The 21996-nt window shown below is 34.7% G+C and overlaps 14 protein-coding genes and 15 non-coding genes across 29 annotated transcripts, besides 3 other annotated features; 14 read left to right on the top strand and 15 right to left on the bottom strand.

The window, feature by feature from the left end:
- The first annotated feature begins 79 nt into the window (after positions 1 to 79).
- On the top strand, positions 80 to 469 carry rps12 (ribosomal protein S12). The gene has a single exon. It carries the CDS (start codon positions 80 to 82, stop codon positions 467 to 469), a length of 390 nt encoding a protein of 129 aa, YP_002860132.1.
- Positions 470 to 489: 20 nt separating this feature from the next.
- On the top strand, positions 490 to 1035 carry rps7 (ribosomal protein S7; the record flags this gene model as incomplete). Its single annotated transcript has 1 exon — positions 490 to 1035. A coding segment is annotated over one exon (546 nt), but the record flags the coding sequence as incomplete, so codon positions are not given.
- Positions 1036 to 1080: 45 nt separating this feature from the next.
- On the top strand, positions 1081 to 1152 carry trnQ(TTG). The gene has a single exon. It is a non-coding gene; the product is annotated as a tRNA-Leu (tRNA).
- Positions 1153 to 1170: 18 nt separating this feature from the next.
- Positions 1171 to 1818, bottom strand: rps2 (ribosomal protein S2). Its single transcript has one exon. The coding sequence runs from the start codon at positions 1816 to 1818 to the stop codon at positions 1171 to 1173; it is 648 nt and encodes a 215-aa protein (YP_002860130.1).
- Positions 1819 to 1868: 50 nt separating this feature from the next.
- trnF(GAA) lies at positions 1869 to 1942 on the top strand. Its single transcript has one exon. It is a non-coding gene; the product is annotated as a tRNA-Glu (tRNA).
- Positions 1943 to 1989: 47 nt separating this feature from the next.
- Positions 1990 to 4005, top strand: nad5 (NADH dehydrogenase subunit 5). Its single transcript has one exon. The coding sequence runs from the start codon at positions 1990 to 1992 to the stop codon at positions 4003 to 4005; it is 2016 nt and encodes a 671-aa protein (YP_002860129.1).
- Positions 4006 to 4063: 58 nt separating this feature from the next.
- On the top strand, positions 4064 to 5530 carry nad4 (NADH dehydrogenase subunit 4). The gene has a single exon. The coding sequence runs from the start codon at positions 4064 to 4066 to the stop codon at positions 5528 to 5530; it is 1467 nt and encodes a 488-aa protein (YP_002860128.1).
- A 75-nt stretch (positions 5531 to 5605) lies between these two features.
- On the top strand, positions 5606 to 7108 carry nad2 (NADH dehydrogenase subunit 2). Its single transcript has one exon. The coding sequence runs from the start codon at positions 5606 to 5608 to the stop codon at positions 7106 to 7108; it is 1503 nt and encodes a 500-aa protein (YP_002860127.1).
- Positions 7109 to 7180: 72 nt separating this feature from the next.
- Positions 7181 to 7981, bottom strand: cox3 (cytochrome oxidase subunit 3). The gene has a single exon. The coding sequence runs from the start codon at positions 7979 to 7981 to the stop codon at positions 7181 to 7183; it is 801 nt and encodes a 266-aa protein (YP_002860126.1).
- A 72-nt stretch (positions 7982 to 8053) lies between these two features.
- Positions 8054 to 8881, bottom strand: cox2 (cytochrome oxidase subunit 2). Its single transcript has one exon. The coding sequence runs from the start codon at positions 8879 to 8881 to the stop codon at positions 8054 to 8056; it is 828 nt and encodes a 275-aa protein (YP_002860125.1).
- An 18-nt stretch (positions 8882 to 8899) lies between these two features.
- Positions 8900 to 8911: a repeat region.
- Positions 8900 to 21133: a repeat region.
- Positions 8964 to 9036, bottom strand: trnN(GTT)_1. Its single transcript has one exon. It is a non-coding gene; the product is annotated as a tRNA-Val (tRNA).
- nad6_1 (NADH dehydrogenase subunit 6.1) lies at positions 9121 to 9927 on the bottom strand. The gene has a single exon. It carries the CDS (start codon positions 9925 to 9927, stop codon positions 9121 to 9123), a length of 807 nt encoding a protein of 268 aa, YP_002860124.1.
- On the top strand, positions 10008 to 10760 carry atp6_1 (ATPase subunit 6.1). The gene has a single exon. It carries the CDS (start codon positions 10008 to 10010, stop codon positions 10758 to 10760), a length of 753 nt encoding a protein of 250 aa, YP_002860123.1.
- trnG(GCC)_1 lies at positions 10833 to 10904 on the top strand. Its single transcript has one exon. It is a non-coding gene; the product is annotated as a tRNA-Ala (tRNA).
- trnI(GAT)_1 lies at positions 10922 to 10995 on the bottom strand. The gene has a single exon. It is a non-coding gene; the product is annotated as a tRNA-Asp (tRNA).
- On the bottom strand, positions 11001 to 11073 carry trnR(ACG)_1. Its single transcript has one exon. It is a non-coding gene; the product is annotated as a tRNA-Thr (tRNA).
- Positions 11086 to 11158, bottom strand: trnW(CCA)_1. The gene has a single exon. It is a non-coding gene; the product is annotated as a tRNA-Pro (tRNA).
- Positions 11171 to 11242, top strand: trnE(TTC)_1. The gene has a single exon. It is a non-coding gene; the product is annotated as a tRNA-Phe (tRNA).
- On the top strand, positions 11274 to 12275 carry nad1_1 (NADH dehydrogenase subunit 1.1). Its single transcript has one exon. It carries the CDS (start codon positions 11274 to 11276, stop codon positions 12273 to 12275), a length of 1002 nt encoding a protein of 333 aa, YP_002860122.1.
- rrl_1 lies at positions 12652 to 14954 on the bottom strand. The gene has a single exon. It is a non-coding gene; the product is annotated as a large subunit ribosomal RNA (ribosomal RNA).
- trnM(CAT)_1 lies at positions 15125 to 15198 on the bottom strand. Its single transcript has one exon. It is a non-coding gene; the product is annotated as a tRNA-His (tRNA).
- On the bottom strand, positions 15260 to 16024 carry rrs_1.2. Its single transcript has one exon. It is a non-coding gene; the product is annotated as a small subunit ribosomal RNA (ribosomal RNA).
- rrs_1.1 lies at positions 16092 to 16784 on the bottom strand. The gene has a single exon. It is a non-coding gene; the product is annotated as a small subunit ribosomal RNA (ribosomal RNA).
- cox1_1 (cytochrome oxidase subunit 1.1) lies at positions 17878 to 19473 on the bottom strand. The gene has a single exon. The coding sequence runs from the start codon at positions 19471 to 19473 to the stop codon at positions 17878 to 17880; it is 1596 nt and encodes a 531-aa protein (YP_002860121.1).
- On the bottom strand, positions 19890 to 20537 carry atp4_1 (ATPase subunit 4.1). The gene has a single exon. The coding sequence runs from the start codon at positions 20535 to 20537 to the stop codon at positions 19890 to 19892; it is 648 nt and encodes a 215-aa protein (YP_002860120.1).
- Positions 20588 to 21094, bottom strand: atp8_1 (ATPase subunit 8.1). Its single transcript has one exon. It carries the CDS (start codon positions 21092 to 21094, stop codon positions 20588 to 20590), a length of 507 nt encoding a protein of 168 aa, YP_002860119.1.
- Positions 21124 to 21133: a repeat region.
- On the top strand, positions 21134 to 21216 carry trnY(GTA). Its single transcript has one exon. It is a non-coding gene; the product is annotated as a tRNA-Val (tRNA).
- Positions 21217 to 21232: 16 nt separating this feature from the next.
- Positions 21233 to 21303, top strand: trnC(GCA). Its single transcript has one exon. It is a non-coding gene; the product is annotated as a tRNA-Ala (tRNA).
- Positions 21304 to 21320: 17 nt separating this feature from the next.
- Positions 21321 to 21393, top strand: trnH(GTG). Its single transcript has one exon. It is a non-coding gene; the product is annotated as a tRNA-Val (tRNA).
- The last annotated feature ends 603 nt before the right edge of the window (positions 21394 to 21996 follow it).

Here is a 21996-nt window from a genome sequence, read left to right as displayed (position 1 = left end):
TTTTATTTTTCAGTCTTTGTAAGGAGTAAATTATTCCTTACAAAGAATTATATATTTATTAAAAAAACATATTGGTTATATGCCTACAACAAATCAATTAATTTTAGGTGCACAACAACGTCTTCCAAAAAAACGTATGCGCGATAAAAAAACACCAGCTCTTCAAGGAAGTCCACAAAAGCGTGGTGTATGTTTACGTGTGTATACTAAAACACCTAAAAAACCAAATTCAGCAATTCGTAAAATTGCAAAAATTCGCTTAAGTAATAATAGAGAAATTATTGCTTATATTCCTGGCGAAGGACATAATTTACAAGAGCATTCTGTAGTACTTGTTCGTGGAGGTCGTGTCAAAGATATGCCAGGTGTAAAATATAAAGTTATACGTGGTGTATTAGATACTCAGGGTTTAAAAAACCGCCACCAAGGCCGATCCAAATACGGTACAAAAAAACCAACACGTACATAAAACATCAATATAATAAAACATTACATAGTGTTGATATTTTAACAGCACCAATTTACTATACTATATCAAAGGTAGAAAAATCTTCAGATTCTATTTCAGATATTCCAATATTAGCAAAGCTTACTTCTTTTCTTACAAAAAAAGGGCATAAAACTAGAGCTGCTGGAATAACTTTTAAAGTACTTCATATTCTAGAAAATTTACAATCTCAAGATACTTTACGTGTTCATCCTATTGAAATTATTCAAACTGCTCTTCAAAATGCGAAACCAGTATTTGAACTTCGTAAAGCACGAATTGGAGGAAATACACAGTTTGTTCCAGCAAGTTTATCTTTAAATAAACAAGAAAATAGAGCGATAAGAACGATTATTTCTAATGCGAATGTAAAACATAAAAAAGGAATAAAAGCAAAAAATCCTATGATGTATACATTTGCATATTCACTTGCAGTAGAATTTTTTGATGCATACAAAAATCAAGGAAAAGCTTGTCAAGAAAAAAATCTACTTCATAAGCAAGCAGAGAATAACCGTCAATATATACATAAACGATGGTGGAAATAAATAAATTAACCACCCCATTACAAACTGGGGTGGTATCGAGTAGTATGGAGTATAGCCAAGTGGAAAGGCATCGGTTTTTGATACCGACATGCAAAGGTTCGAACCCTTTTACTCCAGTATAAAAAAATCAAAAATTTAGCAAATTTTAACTAATAGTCTGCATAAAAAGTGACAAAATGCTTTAGAATACGTATTAATCGGAATTGGATATTCAACACTAACTGTTGGTGAAGATGAATCAACACAAGCTATAACAGGGATTTTTAGACGTTTCGCTTCTTCAATAATACTTTTATGTGCTGTAGTTGCTTGAAGTAAAATAATAGCATCAGGTTTAAACACCATATTTTGAATACCGTCAAAACGTTTTTTTGCTTTTGTATATTTAGGAAAAGCCACAATATCTTTAGTTATTATTGGTGAAATAAAACTATTAAACTTTTTGTAGGCATGTACTGAGTATTTTAACTGTTGCCAATTTGTTAATAAACCGCCAATCCAATGTTCATTCACATAATGTATACCTAGTATTGTAGAAGTTTTTTTTACTACTTTACTAAAAGCAGGATGTGTATTTACAATTAATATTTCACCTTTTTTCTCACGTACACTTTTTAAAAATACTAAAGCTTTTTGAGTTCCAATTAGAGTTTCCTCAACATTTAAAAAAGGTACTTTGTCTCGATAGCCTAACATGTAAGGGTACATCCAAGGACTCATTTCAACTGCACCTACGTGTGTTTTATTTGTATGTAATAAACTTGGTAAAGTTTTACTTTCCATATGTATTTTTTTTTTATAAAAATAAGTGAAGATAAACAAAAGAAGAAGTCGTTTCGGTAGCTCAGTTGGTTAGAGCAAAGGACTGAAAATCCTTGTGTCAGTGGTTCAAATCCACTTCGAAACATTATATCTTTCTATAAAGAAAGATAAAAGCAAAAGAAATATATATATATGTATTTATTACTTGTGTGTTTGCCTTTGCTTAGCTTTTTGCTTTGCTGTGGCTTCGGTCGTTTTTTTGGATACCGTGGCTCACCAATTTTAGCTACAGTTTGTGTAGCACTATCAGCATTTCTTTCTATTCTTGCTTTCTATGAAGTAGGAATTTGTGGCAGTCCTTGCTATCTAGATTTTGCTCCATGGTTTCATTCTGAACTCTTTGATGCATCATGGGGATTTCTTTTTGATAGTTTAACTGTTGTTATGCTTGTAGTGGTAACAGTTGTGAGTACACTCGTACATATGTATTCAATTGCATATATGGGTCAAGATCCACATTTACCACGTTTTATGTCGTATTTGTCTATTTTTACCTTTTTTATGTTAATGCTTGTTACTGCAAATAATTTCATCCAAATGTTTTTTGGTTGGGAAGGCGTAGGTTTAGCATCATATCTTCTAATTAACTTTTGGTATACTCGTGTCCAAGCTAATAAATCTGCTATCAAAGCGATGTTAGTAAACCGAGTAGGTGATTTTGGATTAGCTTTAGGTATTATGGGCATCTTTTTTATGTGTAAAAGTGTACATTTCCAAACTGTTTTTGCTTGTGCTGGTCAACTTGCACAAGAGTCGTTTTTCTTTTTCCATATGGATACTCACGCACTTACAACTATTTGTCTTTTATTATTTGTCGGTGCTGTAGGAAAATCAGCTCAGCTTGGATTACATACTTGGCTCCCAGATGCAATGGAAGGACCAACACCCGTGTCAGCACTTATTCATGCAGCTACGATGGTAACTGCAGGTGTATTTATGATTGCACGTTGTTCTCCACTTTTTGAGTATGCTCCTCATGCTTTACTTGTAGTCACAGTTGTTGGTGCTATGACATCTTTTTTTGCAGCAACTACGGGTGTTGTACAAAACGATTTAAAGCGTGTAATTGCTTATTCAACATGTAGTCAGCTTGGATACATGGTATTTGCTTGTGGTTTATCACAATATGCTGTTGGCGTGTTTCATTTAATGAACCATGCTTTCTTTAAAGCATTATTGTTTTTAAGTGCAGGTTCAGTCATTCACGCCTTAGCTGATGAACAAGATATGAGAAAAATGGGTGGTGTTGTAAAACTTCTTCCGTTTACTTATGCTATGATGTTTATTGGTTCGTTAGCACTTATTGGCTTTCCTTTCTTAACAGGTTTTTACTCAAAAGATGTTATTTTAGAAGTAGCGTACGCAAAGTACACAATTGGTGGAAATTTTGCATATTGGTTAGGTGTTCTATCGGCCTTATTTACTTCATATTATTCTTTCCGTCTTTTATTTTTAACCTTTTTAGGTCCAGTCAATTCATTTAAAGCTAGTTTAAAAGATGTGCATGAGGCACCTCAATTAATGGCTTGGCCTTTAATTATACTTGCATTTGGAAGTATTTTTGTTGGGTACATGGCAAAAGATATGATGATTGGTTTAGGTACACCTTTCTGGAACAATGCTCTTTTCATTCTTCCTATAAATACAATTGTTTTAGAATCCGAGTATATTCCACAGTCTATAAAATTTATTCCTATTGTATTTAGTGTACTTGGTGCACTTTTTGCTTTAAATATTAATATTGTAGGGAGTAGTTTTGCTTACATGATGAAAACAAGTTTTATTGGACGAAAACTTTATATTTTCCTCAATAAACGTTGGCTTTTTGATAAAGTATACAATGATTATATTGCATCCAAAGCATTAAGTCTTGGGTATCATACAACATTTAAAACTTTAGATAAGGGTTTTATTGAAATTATTGGACCAGCAGGTATTATGCAAATTTGTACACAAACTATGCGTCAAGTAAGTCAACTACAAAGTGGGTATATCTATCATTATGCTTTCCTTATGTTATGTGGGGTCGGTGTATGTATAATTCTTGTAAGTTTTTGGGATATTGTTTCTCCATGGGTGGATCCTCGTATTTATGGACTTTTCGTGCTCAGTTTTATTTTGTTTAACCATGCACGTAAAACAGCTTAGTCAACACATATATTCATTAATACTATAGGGATGTATGTGTTAAAAAAAAACATAAAGTATGCCTTTTCTATCATTTTTATTACTTTTTCCACTTGTAGGAGCTTTAATTATTGCTTGTATACCAAGCTGGAAAGTTCGTGCCATCAAAATAATTGCTTTGTGTATAAGTCTTATTAATTTTGTTGTAGCGAGTGGACTATGGATTGTATTTGATAATTCTACAGCTAAATTTCAGTTTGTCGAACATATTGGATGGTTACCATTTTTTAATATGAATGCGTATATAGGGATAGATGGTATTTCACTTTTCTTTATTGTGTTAACCACATTTCTCGTTCCAGTTTGTTTGCTTGTAGGGTGGGTGAATATTTCAAAACATGTCAAAGAATATTGTCTTGCATTTCTTATTCTAGAAACTTGTATGCTTGCTGTTTTCTGTATGTTAGATTTACTCCTTTTCTACGTATTTTTTGAGAGTGTTCTTTTACCAATGTTTTTGATTATTGGTGTTTGGGGTTCACGTGCTCGAAAAATCCGTGCAGCCTATCAGTTTTTCCTCTATACACTTGTAGGTTCTGTACTTATGCTTTTAGCTATTCTTTTAATTTATTTTCAAGTGGGGACAACTGATTTACAGGTATTACTTGTCTCTGAATTTAGTGAGCGTCGTCAACTCTTGTTATGGCTTGCTTTCTTTGCTTCGTTTGCTGTAAAAGTACCTATGGTACCATTACATATTTGGCTTCCTGAAGCGCATGTTGAAGCTCCAACTGCAGGTTCTGTAATCCTTGCTGGAATTCTTTTAAAACTTGGAACATATGGTTTTCTCCGTTTTTCAATTCCATTATTTCCTGAAGCTTCTCTCTATTTTACACCATTAATCTACACAATGAGCATTATTGGTATTGTATATGCTTCATTAACTACTTTACGTCAAATTGATTTAAAAAAAATTATTGCGTATTCGTCTGTAGCTCATATGGGATTTGTAACCATTGGATTATTTAGTTTAAATGTTCAAGGTGTAGAGGGTGCAATACTTCTCATGTTAAGTCATGGATTTGTTGCTTCTGCTTTATTTTTATGTGTTGGTACTTTATATGATCGAACACATACACGTTTAATTCAATACTATGGTGGTTTAGTACATATTATGCCTTTATTCTCGTTCTTTTTTCTTGTTTTCACGATGGGGAACTTAAGTTTACCTGGGACAAGTAGTTTTGTTGGTGAATTCCTTATTCTGGTTGGTACCTTCCAAACAAATACATGGATTGCAACACTTGCAGCAACTGGAATGATTCTTGGAGGTGCTTACTCTATTTGGCTATATAACCGTGTGGTTTTTGGAAACCTTAAACCATTATACATATCAATGGGTTCTGATGTAAATCGAAGAGAATTCTGGATTTTTGTACCCTTTGTACTGGCTATTTTATGGATGGGTTTTTATCCACAAGTATTTTTAGACCCTATGCACGTTTCAGTTTCAAATGTTATCCAACATGGTGCATACATTTCATAATGTTTATTTTCTTGTGTATGGGTATTTCTTATACACAAGAATAAATAGAATTAAAACTTAAAAAAAAATAAATTTATGATGGGTTTACATTTTATTCATTTGTTTGAAAATGATTTTTATGCCCTTTTTCCTGAATTGTTTTTAACATGTACAACAATGCTTTTACTTATGTTTGGTGTCGTATGGAGTACATCAAAAGCTGAAGGATATCCAATTCTTACACACACTATTGCTTGGTTAAGTGTTTGGAGTCTTGTTTGTGCTTTTGGTTTAACCATTCATTCACCTTTTAGTGTAATGGTGAGCTTTTATAATACATTTGTAATTGATGAACTCACATTTTTGTTAAAAGCTATGGTTCTTTGTAGCGCTACAGCAGCGATGCTAATGTCGATGGAATATTTAAAGACTTCAATGTTAAATATTTTTGAATATAGTATTCTTGTACTATTATCAACAATTAGTATGTTACTTTTAATATCATCATACGACTTTATTTCAATGTACTTAGCTATTGAAATGCAAAGTTTATGTTTTTATGTTCTAGCTGCATCAAAGCGTCATTCAGAGTTTTCTACAGAGGCGGGATTAAAATACTTTCTTCTTGGTGCTTTCTCATCTGGTGTACTTCTATTTGGATGCTCATTAGTATATGGGTATACAGGATTAACAAATTTTGAAGATATCGCCAAATGTCTTGCTGGATCTGCCTTATTTCAGACACACCATTCTTTTTTACATCTTGGAATGGGTCTTATAATGATAGGGTTTTTATTTAAGTTAACAGCAGCGCCGTTCCATTTTTGGGCACCTGATGTATATGAAGGTTCTCCAACTTCTGTAACAGCTTTTTTCGCAATAACACCGAAAATTGCTTTATTAGGAGTATTTTTACGTCTTCTTTTAGGTAGTTTTTATGACCTATTATTTGCTTGGCAATATGTTCTTTTTTTCTGTAGTATTTGTTCACTTTTTATTGGTGCTTTCGGAGCTATGGCACAAAAAAAAATAAAACGTTTACTTGTATATAGTTCAATTGGACATGTTGGATATCTACTCATTGGTATTTGTTGTGGAACTGTAGAAGGATTACAAGCAGTGCTTTTATACTTAATCTTATACATTTTTATGACAGTAAATGTTTTTACGATTGTACTTTCTTGTATTGACCATAGTAAAACCTTTCGCCTCAAGTATATTCAAGATTTAGGACTTTTAGGTCAAACTCACCCAGTACTAGCTTTGACATTTAGTTGTACATTATTTTCTATGGCTGGAATTCCACCACTTGCAGGATTTTGTAGTAAGTTTTACTTATTTTTTGCAGCAATGGGTTCATCATTATATGGTTTAGCTCTTTTTGGTGTTCTAAGTAGTGTGGTAAGTTGTTTTTATTATATTCGATTAATTAAAATCATGTATTTTGAGCAACCCTCGCAGTTAGTTACATATGGAGCAATTGACCATGAAAAAGCTATTCTTTTAGGAATTACAACAACTGTAATTGTCTTTTTCTTTTTATGCCCACATAGTCTTTTCTTATGGACATATAAAGTCGCATATATGTTTTTAGGATAGATTCTTGTGTATGTTAAAATAGAGTGTTATATGCATGGCATAGTGCCATGCATATTATATTCGTAGGATAACTTAATTACCACCCCACCAGTAAATAGCAACAAAAAGAAACAACCATACAACATCTACAAAATGCCAGTACCAAGCAGCAGCTTCAAACCCGAAGTGATGTTGCTTTGTAAAATGCATCTTGAATACACGTACTAAACATACGAGTAAAAAAACTGTACCTACAAATACGTGAAACCCATGAAATCCTGTAGCTAAATAAAAAGTTGAACCATAAATTCCATCGGTAATTGTAAAAGGTGCTTCAATATATTCCATTACTTGTAGACCTGTAAAAACCATTGCTAACACAATTGTAACTGCTAAACTCCAAATTGCTTGACTACGCTCTCCAGCTAAAATAGCATGGTGAGCCCATGTAACAGAAGCTCCAGAAGTTAATAAAATAACTGTATTAAGAAACGGAATATCCCAAGGATTTAACACTTCAATCCCTTTTGGTGGCCACATAGCTCCAATTTCAATTGTAGGTGCTAAACTAGAATGAAAAAATGCCCAAAAGAAGGCGAAAAAAAACATAATTTCTGATACAATAAAAAGAATCATACCATAACGTAATCCATGTTGAACGGTCTGTGTATGATGTCCTTGAAACGTAGCTTCACGGATAACATCACGCCACCAAACATACATAGAATATATAATCATACTAAAACCACACGAAGCAAGGAGTTCACCTCCTAAATATCCGTGCATATACATAACCATTCCAACAGTAGTACTTAAAGCACCGAGAGAGGCGAAAATAGGCCACGGGCTAGGATCTACAAGATGAAAAGGGTGCTTTTGAACATGTTGACTCATACGTTTTTTCTTTTTTATATTGTCTTATTTTAGTATTAAGACGTTTATCATGTATATATACATGATACTACATTAAATTTCTTCCATTTTATTGGATACCCATGAGATATATTCATCTAAAGACACACCTTCAACTACAATTGGCATAAACCCATGGTTTGCTCCGCAAATCTCACTACACTGACCATAAAAAATACCTTCACGTTGAAGGAAAAAAGATGTTTGATTTAAACGACCTGGTACAGCATCACATTTTACACCTAAAGATGGGACAGCCCAGCTATGTAACACATCAGCAGCGGTCACAATAACACGAACATGTGTATGAACAGGGAGAACAACACGATTATCTACTTCAAGTAAACGAAGTTGCCCTAAGGTTAAATCATCCTCTGGAATCATATAACTATCAAATACAATAGAAGCATCATCTGCTGTACTATAGTCTGATAACTCATACGTCCAATACCACTGATGACCAATTGCTTTTAATGTAATAGATGGGTTTACAATTTCATCCATAGAATAAAGTAAAGCAAAAGATGGTACAGCAATAACCATTAAAATTAAACTTGGTGTCACTGTCCAAGCCACTTCAATAACAGTTCCATGAATAATCTTTGAAGGAATAGGATTCTTTGTCCAATGAAAATGCCATAAAGTACGACATAACATCCAAATTACAAAAGTTAGAACAACCACCATAAAAAAACAAATATCATGGTGTAGGTCTTGAATACCTTGAGCGATTGGTGTTGCAGGATCTTGAAATCCAATTTGCCAAGGCAAAGGAGCATCTAAAAAAACAATTTGTGGAAATAAAAATGTACCCACAAAAAGAACTACTGGCATAAAACTCATCGAGAAAAATGAGTTTACTGTCATAGAAAAACTACGCATAAAGCATTTGTTTTTTTCAATTGTTTATCTGTCTTGTGTGATAAACGTTAGTTAAATAGAAGTGTGTTTGTTGTGTGATGTTCTCCCCAGGTTGGATTTGAACCAACGACCTAATGGTTAACAGCCATGCGCTCTCACCACTGAGCTACTGAGGACTAGAGTATTTTGGTTCGGTAATAAAAATGATTTGTGATGCTTTGACCACAAACCATTTTGTGTTTGGCTAGGGTTTTGTTTTCTTATAGTGATTTAACTTTTCGTAATGTTTTAGAGAAATCTCGAGTATTTTGTTCGAAAACATCTTGACGTTTCACAAATACACCTTTATGCATTGTCAGTACAATCGAGCCAATCATTGCAATAAGAAGAATTATACTAGCTAAAATAAAAAATACCATGTAATATGTATACACTACATGTCCAATTGTATGAATTGTTGTTGTCTGTTCCATTGTATATGGCCAAACAACATATTCAAGATCATTTACTGTCAGTGCCTGTTCTTGTACAAATGTATTGTAGTTTGCTATAGTATCTTGTATCTGGATAAAATGCTTTTGCCATTGAGAAAAAATGGTCAAACTATTCCATGGTTGTGAAAAGAGTGAAAATAAGAGTGTTGCACTACTTAATACACCAAATACGCTATACATAGTTATAGATTCCATGATAGAGAGGATAGATTGTGTTTCATATGTCATAACTGGAACAAGATCTTGTTCTAGTAAAAGGAAAATTTCACCGAAAAATAATAGACCAAATACTCCACCTACTGGTAGATATCTTAGAATACTATCATTTATTTCTGCTAATTTAACATTTAACATCATAACAACAAATAAGAAAAGCACTGCAATAGCACCAACATAAACAACCAGAAAGACCATTGCAAAAAAGTCAAGGTTAATAAGTAAAAGAAGTCCTGATACGTTACAAAAAACTAAGATCAGAAATAGGACTGAGTACACAGGATTTTTTGCTCTAATAACCATAATACCTGCAAGTAGTGCAAAACTTGCAAACATATAAAATAAAACTAAATTCATAAAAAATGTGTGTTATTTAATACTAGATACTTTGTTTTTGTATAGACTACAAGAACAAAAACAACAAAAAGAACAAGTATATGTTTTTTTATTCACCATTAGAACAATTTACGATTATTTCGTTGATTCCAATGCATATTGGTAATTTTTATTTTTCATTTACAAATTCTTCATTATTTATGTGTTTGTCAACAGGCCTTTTTATGTGTCTTTGTGTTCTTGTAACAGCTCGTGGAGGATCATTAGTTCCAACACCATGGCAATCCCTTATTGAAATGATTTATGAATTTGTTGTAAGTTTAGTTTCTGAACAAGTTGGAGAAAAAGGGAAACAATATTTTCCTATGTTATTTACTCTCTTTACTTTTTTGTTATGTAGTAATTTAATTGGAATGATTCCATATAGTTTCACAACTACAAGTCATTTTGTTGTGACTTTCGGATTATCTGTTTCAGTTTTTATTGCTGTGACAATTATCGGATTTCAAATTCATGGCTTACATTTTTTCAGTTTTCTTCTTCCTCCGGGAGCACCTTTAATTCTTTCACCTTTTTTAGTGGTAATTGAACTTGTTTCATATGTATTCCGTGCAATTAGTTTAGGTGTTCGACTTTTTGCGAACATGATGGCAGGGCACACTCTTGTTAAAATTCTAAGTGGTTTTGCTTGGAGTATGTTATCATTAAGTGGTGTATTAAAACTTGCAGCAAGTATTCCATTTGCTGTTGTTTTTGCTCTGATGTTTTTAGAAGTTGGAGTTGCTTGTTTACAAGCATATGTGTTTACCATTTTAACATGTATTTACTTAAATGATGCTATTCATCTTCACTAAGTATATATTTTTTATGTTTGGAGCTTGTTTTCTTTTTTAAGAGCAAGCTTCATCCTACTGAAAGGAAGTCGAGCGGAAATAGCTCAATGGTAGAGTATAGCCTTGCCAAGGCTAGGGTTGAGGGTTCGAATCCCTTTTTCCGCTGGGAAATATACTTTTTTTGGGCCTAAGTAGACTTGAACTACTGACCTTACGCTTATCAGGCGTACACTCTAACCAACTGAGCTATAGGCCCGATTGCATGCTCGGAAAGATTCGAACTCTCAACTTCCGAATCCGTAGTTCGGCACTCTATCCATTGAGCTACGAGCACATACATTTTCTTCAGGAGAAAAGGGATTCGAACCCTTAACCTTTGGTTTTGGAGACCACTGTTCTACCATTGGAACTACTCTCCTTTTTTTAGTACTGTCCCTTTCGTCTAGTGGTTAGGACATCGCTTTTTCATGGCGAAGACACGGGTTCAATTCCCGTAGGGGATGCCATACACCATGGCAAAAAAAAGAATGTGGTATGCTTTTATTTTTATTAAGTATTATTGCAAAAATTCTTGGTATTGTTGTTCCTTTACTTGTTGCTGTAGCATATTTAACACTTGCTGAACGAAAAGTAATGGCTTCAATGCAACGCCGTAAAGGACCAAATGTTGTTGGTTTTTTTGGTATTTTACAACCATTAGCTGATGGTTTAAAACTGCTTATTAAAGAGCCAGTTTTACCAAGTAGCGCAAATACAGTTGTTTTTTTAGCAGCTCCTGTTTTAACATTTTTACTTGCATTAATTGCTTGGGCTGTTATTCCATTTGGAGAAGGGCTTGTATTATGTGATTTAGATGTTGGGATGTTATATATTTTTGCTATTTCTTCATTAGGTGTATATGGGGTTATTATGGCAGGCTGGGCAAGTAACTCTAAATATGCTTTTTTAGGAGCTTTACGTTCTACAGCACAAATGGTTTCCTATGAAGTATCGCTTGGTTTAATTATTATTACTGTTTTATTATGTGTAGGATCATTAAATTTATCTGCAATTGTAATGGCTCAAGAAGATGTTTGGTTTGGAGTACCACTTTTTCCTTTACTTTTAATGTTTTTTATTTCATGTTTAGCAGAAACAAATCGTGCACCTTTTGATTTACCTGAAGCAGAAGCCGAACTGGTTGCTGGATATAACGTTGAATATTCATCTATGGGGTTTGCATTATTTTTTCTTGGTGAATATGCAAATATGATTATGATGAGCGTACTTTGTGTCATTCTTTTTTTAGGTGGCTGGTTACCTCCATTTTCTTTTACATTTTTATATTGGATTCCAGGCTCAATGTGGTTAGGACTTAAAACTATTATTTTTTTATTCCTTTATATTTGGGTACGTGCTGCATTTCCACGCTATCGTTATGACCAACTCATGCGTTTAGGATGGAAAGTTTTACTTCCATTATCTCTTGCCTGGGTACTTTTTGTTGCAGGTATTCTTGTAGCTTTTGATCTTTTACCCTCGACCTTTTCTCAGTAGTTCATTTTTTAGGGGTGTATATATGTGTATCATGTATATACTCCAAACCTTTTTACTATTCGAGGCTAAAGCTTTAAATTTGTTTTTTTAACGTCTTACATCTTTTATTTCTAAAAGGGTGTATGTATGCTATTTGTAGGGTTATTAAAGGAAGACTGATCTACAGTCCTCCCTCAACAACAACAAAATGTATAAATTAGTATAAGCATGCTTACGTTTTTACAAACAATACACAGCTTATCTATCAACGTACTCAACTTGTACGATATACAAAAAAGAATATGTCTTGAAAAAAGTTTCGTACTTCATATGCTTTCAGTACTTATCCTATCACAACGTAGCCTAGTAACCATGCCTATGGCTAGACAATTACTATACCAGAGGTTGTACACATCCGGTCCTCTCGTACAAGGATGTGGTTTTCTCAATTCTTACGCGCACCCCAGGTAGAATCCAAACTGTCTCACGACGTTCTAAACTCAACTCAGGTACCATGTTACTCGGCGAACAGCCGAACCCTTGGGACCTTCTTCAGCCCCAGGATATGATCAGTCAACATCGAGGTGCCAAACAATTCCGTCGATATGGACTCTAGGGAATTATCAGCCTGTTATCCCTGGCGTATCTTTGATTCGTTAAGCACAAGCCTTTCCACTCAGTACTTGTGGATCATTATGACCGACTTTCGTCTCTGCTCGATCTGTGAATCTTGCAGTCAGGCAAACTTATACCATTATGCTCTTCAGTAGGTTTCCGATCTACATTGAGTTTACCTTCGCACGCCTCCGTTACTCTTTAGGAGGCGACCGCCCCAGTCAAACTGCCTCACATACATTGTCTATCCTTAAGATGTTAGACAAAAAACATAGTAAGGGTGGTATTTCAAGGATGTATGTACTCCCACCTATCCTACACATACGTATGGTTTTGTCAATGTAAATGTACAGTAAAGATGCACAGGGTCTTCTCGTCTTGGGGCACGTACTCCGCATCTGCACGGAGAATTCAATTTCACTGAGTCCACACTGGAGACAGTGGGGCAATCGTTACGTCTTTCATGCAGGCCAGGAATTAGCTGGCAATGAATTTCGCTACTTTATGATTGTTATAGTTACAACCGCCGTTTACTAGGCTTTCCATTTGTATCTTTCAACACTCCTTTTAAACTTCTAGCACCGGGCAGACGTCAGACCCTATACTTCATGTTACCATTTTGCAGAGTCCTAATTTTTTAGTAAAAAGTCGTCACCCCCATTTTTGTGTCACCATACTTGGTTTCCCTTCTTCCTAAGGTACGGGAATATTTTGCCGAGTTCCTTCAATGTGGTTCTCTCATCACCTGAGTCTATTCGACTCGTTCACCTGTGTCGGTTTAGGGTACGGTCAATACATTTATAAATTTTCCTGGATATTTACTTACTATACACCATATCCAATTGTAGCTTTTAGAAGCAAATACCGTCCTATATAAATACTGTCCATTAAGCACACGGATGCGTGTATCTCTTAGGGACCGAACATAACTCTGCGCTGTAGACCAGAACGCAGAAACCCTTGAACATACGGTGATCATGATTCTACATGATTTTCGTTACTCATGTCAGCATAGTCACTTTTGATACCTCCAAAAATACTCACGTATCTTCTTCATTGGCGTACAAAACGCTTCGCTACCTTTAAATAAAGATCTTTAAACCAGCGCGTCGGTGTTTCTGTTCAGCCCCGATACATTTTCAGTGCAAAACAACTCGACTAGTGAGCTATTACGCTTTCATGATAGAATGGCTGCTTCCAAGCCAACCTCCTAGTTGTCAACGTTGTTTCACTTCTTTTCCCACTCACAGAAAGCTTAGGGACCTTAGCGTCTGGGCTGGGCTGTTTCCCTTTCGACATATAACCTTAGCACTATATGTCTGACTGCACACTTCGTGTTACATGTTAGATGGTATTCGGAGTTTCCTTGAGAGCAGTAAGGTTTTGGACCCCCATAGCTCAATGAGTGCTCTACCCCCATTAACAGTTTTGTCTATGTACGCTTTACCTCAATAAATTTCGCGAAGAACCAGCTATTTCTAAGTTTGATTGGCCTTTCACCCCTTATCTCAAATCATCCGCGCCTATTGCTACAGACGTCGGTTCGGTCCTCCAAAAGACATTACGCTTTCTTCAACCTGTTCAAGATAAGATCACTTAGTTTCGGGTCAAATGAAGCAAATCTCACGCCTTTGTCGACTTGCTTTTGCTACGCGTCCACATCACTGCTTACGCATACTTGCTTCATTTAGTCGCTGACCCATTATGCAAAAGGTACACTGTCACTCTGTTTTAATAGACTAAAACATAAGCTCCAATTGCTTGTCAGTATTCTGTTTCAGATCTTTTCACTCCCTACGGTGTAGGGTTCTTTTCACCTTTCCCTCACGGTACTTGTACACTATCGATCTATATATCATATTCAGGCTTAGAAGGTGGTTCTCCTATCTTCAAACAGTTTAACATGTTCTACTTTTTTATTCTATACATTTTCATCATACAGGACTTTTACCTTCTTTGGTCATGCTTCCCAGACATGTTTTGCACAAATGTATAGAAATTGCCTGCTCCGCTTTCTCTCGCCGATACTCACGGAATCTCGGTTGATTTCTTTTCCTAAAGGTACTAAGATGTTTCAGTTCCCTTTGTGTGAATCTTTATGTGGTTTTCCACGATGGGTATTTGTACCTCTCTCACGGTTTGTCTTAGATACAACTTTTCGCATAATTTAACGCCCATTCATGATATATAGTCAAGGCATCCCCAAAATACTTTATATTAAAAAAACAAAAGAAAATAAAAAATACAGAGAGAATTGACGAAAAGTGGATTCGAACCACTGACACACGGAGTATGAATCCGTTGCTCTAACCAACTGAGCTACTTCGCCAATAAAATGAGTTGTATGTATGCTTTTAAAGCATACATACAACCGTTACATTTTCCGCTTTCCAAAAAGGAATACAGCATCGTTGACTGCGTGGACTACGCCGGTATCTAATCGGCTTCGCTCCCCACGCCTTCGCGCCTCAGTGTCAGATCTGAGCCAGAAAGGTGCTTTCGCTTTCGGTGTTCCTTCTAATATCTAAGAATTTAACTTCTCCACTAGAAATTCCCCTTTCCCCTCTCAGTCTCCAGTGTAACTGTTCTTTTCGCTTTACTTATCATACCAATAAGGATTTAACAAAAAGCTACGAAACACAACCTACACGCCATTTACGCCCAATTATTCCGAATAACACTTGCCCCTTCTGTATTACCGCGGCTGCTGGCACAGATATTAGCCGGGGCTTCTTCTGCAAGACACGTCACTATCCATATACATGCAAGCATGTTCTTGCTGAAAGAGTTTTACAAGCAATATACCCTTCATCACTCACGCGATATAGCAGGATCACACTTTCGTGCATTGTCCATGATTCCTCACTGCTGTCTCCCATGGGAGCCTGGGCCGTGTCTCAGTCCCAGTGTGGCTGATCATCCGCTAAGATCAGCTAAAGATCTTCGACTTGGTGCGCCCTTCCCACACCAACTATCTAATCTTATGTAGGCTTATCTTTTTACAACAACATGTTTTCTCAAAGCATTTCACTCTTTTAAAAAGGTAAATTCCTACACATTACGCACCCGTTCGCTACAAAAGCAATGTACTTTTGTTCAACTTGCATGTGTTAAGCCTATCGCAAGCGTTCATTCTGAGCCAGGATCAAACTCATATGTTTCGTTTCTTTCTACCATAAAAAATACTACATTATCTTGTACAAAAAAGAGTCCTTCCAGCCGCAGGTTCCCCTACGGCTACCTTGTTACGACTTCATATCAGTCACAATACCTACAGTGCTATCCTATAAAATATATATCTTATCCATAACAAAATATACATATGTATATATACCCATACAATACTTTGTGCAGATCTCGCTCCCATTATGTGACGGGCGGTGTGTACAAGGCTTAGATACAAATTCACCGTAGCATGCTGATCTACGATTACTAGCGATTCCATCTTCATGTTCTCGAGTTGCAGAGAACAATCTGAACTACGACGGTTTTTAAGGATTTGCTCCATGTCACCATATTGCCACCTTTTGCTTCCGCCATTGTAGCACGTGTGTAGCCCAACCCATAAGGGCCATGCGGACTTGACGTCATCCTCACCTTCCTCCCGTATGTCACTGGCAGTATGATAAGGTATACTTTAAAAATATACACATATCAAGAGGGTTGCGTTCGTTCTAGGACTTAACCCAACAGCTCACGCCACGAACTGACGACAGCCATGCAGCGCCTGTATACCAAAATACAAAGCATAACCATTGTTTTCTGTATATTGCAAGGATTGGTAAGGTTCTGCGCGTTGTTTCGAATTAAACCACATGCTCCACCGCTTGTGTAAGCCCCCGTCAATTCCTTTAAATTTTAGCCTTGCGGCCGTAGTCTTTAGGCTGCTGATTTCATGCGTTAGCGCACTCTCTGAAAAATATGCGAAAAATAAATCATATAAAGCACGACCAACTCTCAACACAAGATACATGACAATATATGTATATATGTACACAAAAAAATATATATTCCACGACAGAACATACCACTCCATATACATACATAAACTTGCATCTTATAATACAAGCATTACAATATCTAGTATACACACAACAATTTGCAAGGAAACATCTAAAAATATATACAGAGCTCATTGAAGTGAAAAACAGAATGACAAAATAATATATAGACCTAGCCCTAAAACAAATATTTAACTCTCTACTATAAGAAAAACAAAAAAAGAAATATTTATATTTTATTTACAATTTAAACGTATATTTACAATCTACATGTATTTTATGTGTATAATTTAACAAAAAAATCTCTCTCTCTTTTATGTATACTTCTATGTACAATTTAAATCTATCTTTTATTTAAAATTTATATTTATATGTCCCCCTTCGCTATCGCTCACCCGGACACCCCGCCCCTCTTTTTTCTTTTTTTTTTGTTTTTTTTCTATTCCCTAGTAGCGCACCACTTTTCTGGAATATTATAACACTTGTCATAGACTGAAGAGAATAATTTTTAAATGACATAAAAAATAAATAAAATGAAGAGGCTATTTATTACATTTTGTTAATTTTGAAATGTTATGTATTTTACTACAGAGATCAAATAGTAAAGTACTCGAGAGGTTTTACTCTAAATAGTTACTTTTTAAAGTATATAAAGACTGAATTCCAACGACGAGTTCTCTACAGTTCTGACTCCTACATGCAAAAATAAATAGAGGAGTACCTGAAAAGGGCATTGATATAACAGAAAGCATAGTATGTTCTACCTGTGTGTCGTTTGGAAGTTATTTTTCTTTATATATACATGTATACTATTCATATATTGTATATATTAAGATATGTAGTATTGATAAAAAAGGTCTACGTATATTTGACCTTATTGTTTTAAACATTCGTCTGCGTGGAGAATAGACACCTTCACGTGCATTTTGAAGACTTTTAGGTCTGCTTTATTCTATGTTGTAATATATATACCGTCACAAAAGAGTTCAGGTATATATATAAAGGTATTATTTTTGTAATAAGTTAAATTGTGTTTCTTTCACTGCTGGAATTTCTTCAAACGTGTGAAATGCTGGTGGTGATAGAGTTGTCCATTCAAGTGTAGATACAGATGTATCTTCATCATCAAAAGCCCATGGATTTTCTTCACATACATCATTACCGGTTAAGGTAGCAAATACAACATAAAAGAAAAAGAGACTTGCTAAGATTGATAAGTAAGATCCATAACTACAGATGACATTCCACTGTGCAAAAGCATCTGGATAATCTGGGATACGTCGTGGCATTCCAGCTAATCCAAGGAAGTGCATTGGGAAGAATGTAAGGTTTACACCAATAAAAAATAACCAAAAGTGGATTTGTCCTAAGGTTTCTGGGTATTGATATCCAGAGATTTTTCCAATCCAATAGTAGAATCCTGCAAATAATCCAAATACAGCACCCATTGAGAGTACATAATGGAAATGAGCAACTACATAGTATGTATCGTGTAATGCAATATCAATTCCAGCATTTGCAAGAATAACTCCTGTAAGTCCACCTACTGTAAATAAGAAGATAAACCCAATTGCAAATAACATAGGTGTTCGTAAATGAATTGATCCACCCCATGCTGTAGCAATCCAACTAAAGATTTTAATCCCTGTTGGCACTGCAATAATCATGGTTGCTGCTGTAAAATATGCACGTGTATCTACATCAAGACCTACTGTATACATATGATGTGCCCAAACAATAAAACCAAGTAATCCGATACTTAACATGGCATATACCATTCCAATTTGTCCAAAAATAGCTTTTCGAGAGAATGTTGAAATCACATGACTTACAATTCCGAAAGCAGGTAAAATAAGAATATAGACTTCCGGATGCCCAAAGAACCAAAATAAATGTTGGTATAGAATAGGGTCTCCTCCACCACTTGGATCAAAGAAACTGGTTGAAAAGTTTCGATCGGTTAATAGCATTGTAATAGCTCCTGCAAGTACAGGTAATGAGAGAAGAAGTAAAAATGCTGTAATTAAAACACTCCATACAAATAATGGTAATCGGTGCATTAATAATCCAGGTCCACGCATATTAAAGATGGTTGTAATAAAATTGATTGCTCCTAAGATACTACTTGCACCTGAAACGTGTAAACTAAAGATAGCTAAATCTACAGCACCTCCTGAGTGACTTGTAATATGACTCAGTGGGGGATAAACTGTCCATCCAGTTCCTACACCTACTTCAACTAAAGCTGAGCTTAAGAGAAGTAATAATGAAGGAGGGAGTAGCCAGAAACTAATATTGTTTAAACGTGGGAATGCCATATCAGGTGCACCAATCATAATTGGTACAAACCAATTACCATATCCACCAATAAGAGCGGGCATTACCATAAAGAAAATCATAAGGAATGCATGTGCTGTAATTAACACATTATATAATTGATGATTTCCTCCTAAAATTTGATTTCCAGGTTGTGCTAATTCCATACGAATTAAAAGGGAGAAACATGATCCTAAAACTCCAGAAAAAGCACCAAAAATAAGATATAATGTACCAATATCTTTATGGTTTGTTGAGAAAAGCCAACGTTGAATGAAATTCATCATACAATTGTTTTTTTCTTTATACTCAATAGATGCTATCTACAAGATTTTAAAATTAACAAAATGTAATAAATAGCCTCACCAAAATCTTTTTTTAAAGTAGTTTGGTATATGATCAAAAAAGAGACTACAAAAGGGTTTATAATTATTTTAAAAGTGATGATCACTTGGGATAAGTACTTTTTTACATATGTCTGTATAGAAAACATGTAAAAATTTTTTAAAGTGTGTTATGCTTTCACCTGCGTGTCCCATAGTGGTATAGTATATACAGGGTATATATGAGTCAAAATCGAAGTCGGTTTGGGTTCGGTTGGTTCCATATATACTAAAGAAAGCATGAAAAAAAAAGAAGTATCCTTGCATAGGAAAAACTATTTCCCATACAAGGTTTTTTTGTAGACTCTACAAGTAAAAAGTTATTTTTTCTTTGTTTTATTTCCTGTTTTTTTTACAGTATTTTGAGTACTTTCAACTTTTTTTGTGTCTATTTGTTTCTGTGTTACATTTTTTCGTTTCATAGTTCCAAGTAATTGTAATGCATTTTCCATACATAGTTTTTGCATATGTTGTTTTTGGAGTTGTATAGCTTCTAACATAACATGTGTGTATGTTTGCGAAGTTACGTTATGCAAGTGTGCATGTACTGCATTTTGTTGTGATACCATGTGTTGTAACTGTGTGACTGTACGTGTTTGTACTGAATTTTGGAGAGCTTTTGCACGTTGTGTATGTAAGTCTTGTAACTGATGTTGAACAAGTGTTCCTAAAGCGGTCATACTTTGTGCTAATGTTTGTTGCATTTGAATCTGGTGTTTTACTTCATGATACAATGTTTCTTTGGCAACAAAAAAAGCTTGTAATTCAGTTTGAATTTGATCTGCACGTGTTTGAAAGGTTTCAGCGATTGCATCTCCCATTGTGTGTGCACTTGTAGCAATAAAAGCAAGAAAACTTAAGGCAATAAGTAATTCTTCATTATAGATTAAGATATTTTTGGAGCTACAAACAAGAAAAAGTAATGTTCCTCCTAAGATATAAGCAAGATTTTGTTGAATCATTTGCATAAGATGTTGTATTTTTTGTTATATATGTGCATGTTTTCATACACATATATTTATTTTGTGAATAGTGTATGTACTACTGTTTTATCAAATACACGCATTTTCGGTGTATTTTTTGGATGTAGAAATTGTGTAGCTGCTTGTGCACTTGGTGGTAGAGTATGTTTTAAGGCTTGTGAAACGTGTGCATATGTATATGCATTTTGTTTCATTTGACTTGTATACTGTGTTTGTAAGCTATTTAATTGCTTTTGTTGTACTTGTGCAGTTTGTTCTTTCATCCATTCTTGTGACTTTTGCATTGCATTCTGTACAGCTTGTTTTGCTTTGCTACACGCATCTGTCATATGTTGTCCTGTTGTGTGTTGTACATGTAAAGTTTCTTGTTGTAAAGGACTTTCTTGGGTGATTTGTGCTTGTTCAGCTTTTTGATGTCTGACAAAAAGCACTTTCGCAATTTGTGGGAGAATATACTTGGTCAGTACAAGATAAAATGTACCAAATGTTGCACATAACCAAAAAAACTGAGAAAAATACGACGTAGGATCTAATTGTGGCATAACAACGACTTTGTTTAGAGAACAAGAAAATAAACTTATGGGAAAGTGGCTGAGCGGTTCAAGGCGACAGACTGTAAATCTGCTGACTTTCGTCATCGCAGGTTCGAATCCTGCCTTTCCCATATTTTTTTTTACTAGGGTTAGATAACATAATGGTAATGTATTGGATTGCAAATCCTGTAATGACGGTTCAAGTCCGTCTCTAACCTTAATAAAATGTGTTATGGCGAATATAACTTAATCGGTTAAAGTGTCAGACTGTGACTCTGAAAATACGGGTTCAATTCCCGTTATTCGCCTTAAGTGAAGGGAGTGATAAAAGTTGAAGTATAGGAGTAGTCAATGTAAAAAGTATATTGACTGGAACTTGTTGTACAACTAAAATATCTTCAATCTTTATATCTTTTTGTGTTAAAACATCAATGTCAAAAAGATTAATTAAAGTTTTTCCATAAGATCCTGCAATTATATTACAAGGTAACTCATTTTGTTTAGACATTTGTTGAAATTTTTTTAATACTTTTTTAAATGTATTAATATTTTGTATACATACTATTCGACAAGTTCCTGTAATAGTTGATAATAAAGGAGTAATCCATTCTGTTGCATTTGTTTGTACTCGATGCACAGGAATTTGTTTTATCTGAATGGATGCATCAATTGCATACAGATTTTCAAGAAAACTAGTATTGTCATTTGATGAAAGTGGATGCATTTGTACTAATACTGTAAAAGGTGATGCGCTAAGCTCGGTTTTTATTGCAGTAGTTAAACAATTTTTTTCGTACATATCTATATACTTGTTTTGTCATACGATGCTTTTAGTATAAAATGCATAGTATATTTTTTTTGTAAAAGTAATACTCTTATTTAAAAGTAATAAAAAAAAAGAGAAAGAACTA

Source organism: Micromonas sp., mitochondrion, assembly GCF_000090985.2.
Source record: "Micromonas sp. RCC299 mitochondrion, complete genome".
NCBI classification, from domain to species: domain Eukaryota; kingdom Viridiplantae; phylum Chlorophyta; class Mamiellophyceae; order Mamiellales; family Mamiellaceae; genus Micromonas; species Micromonas commoda.
The sequence above is the reverse complement of the archived record's forward strand: the minus strand, read 5'-3'. Positions and strand labels throughout refer to the sequence as shown.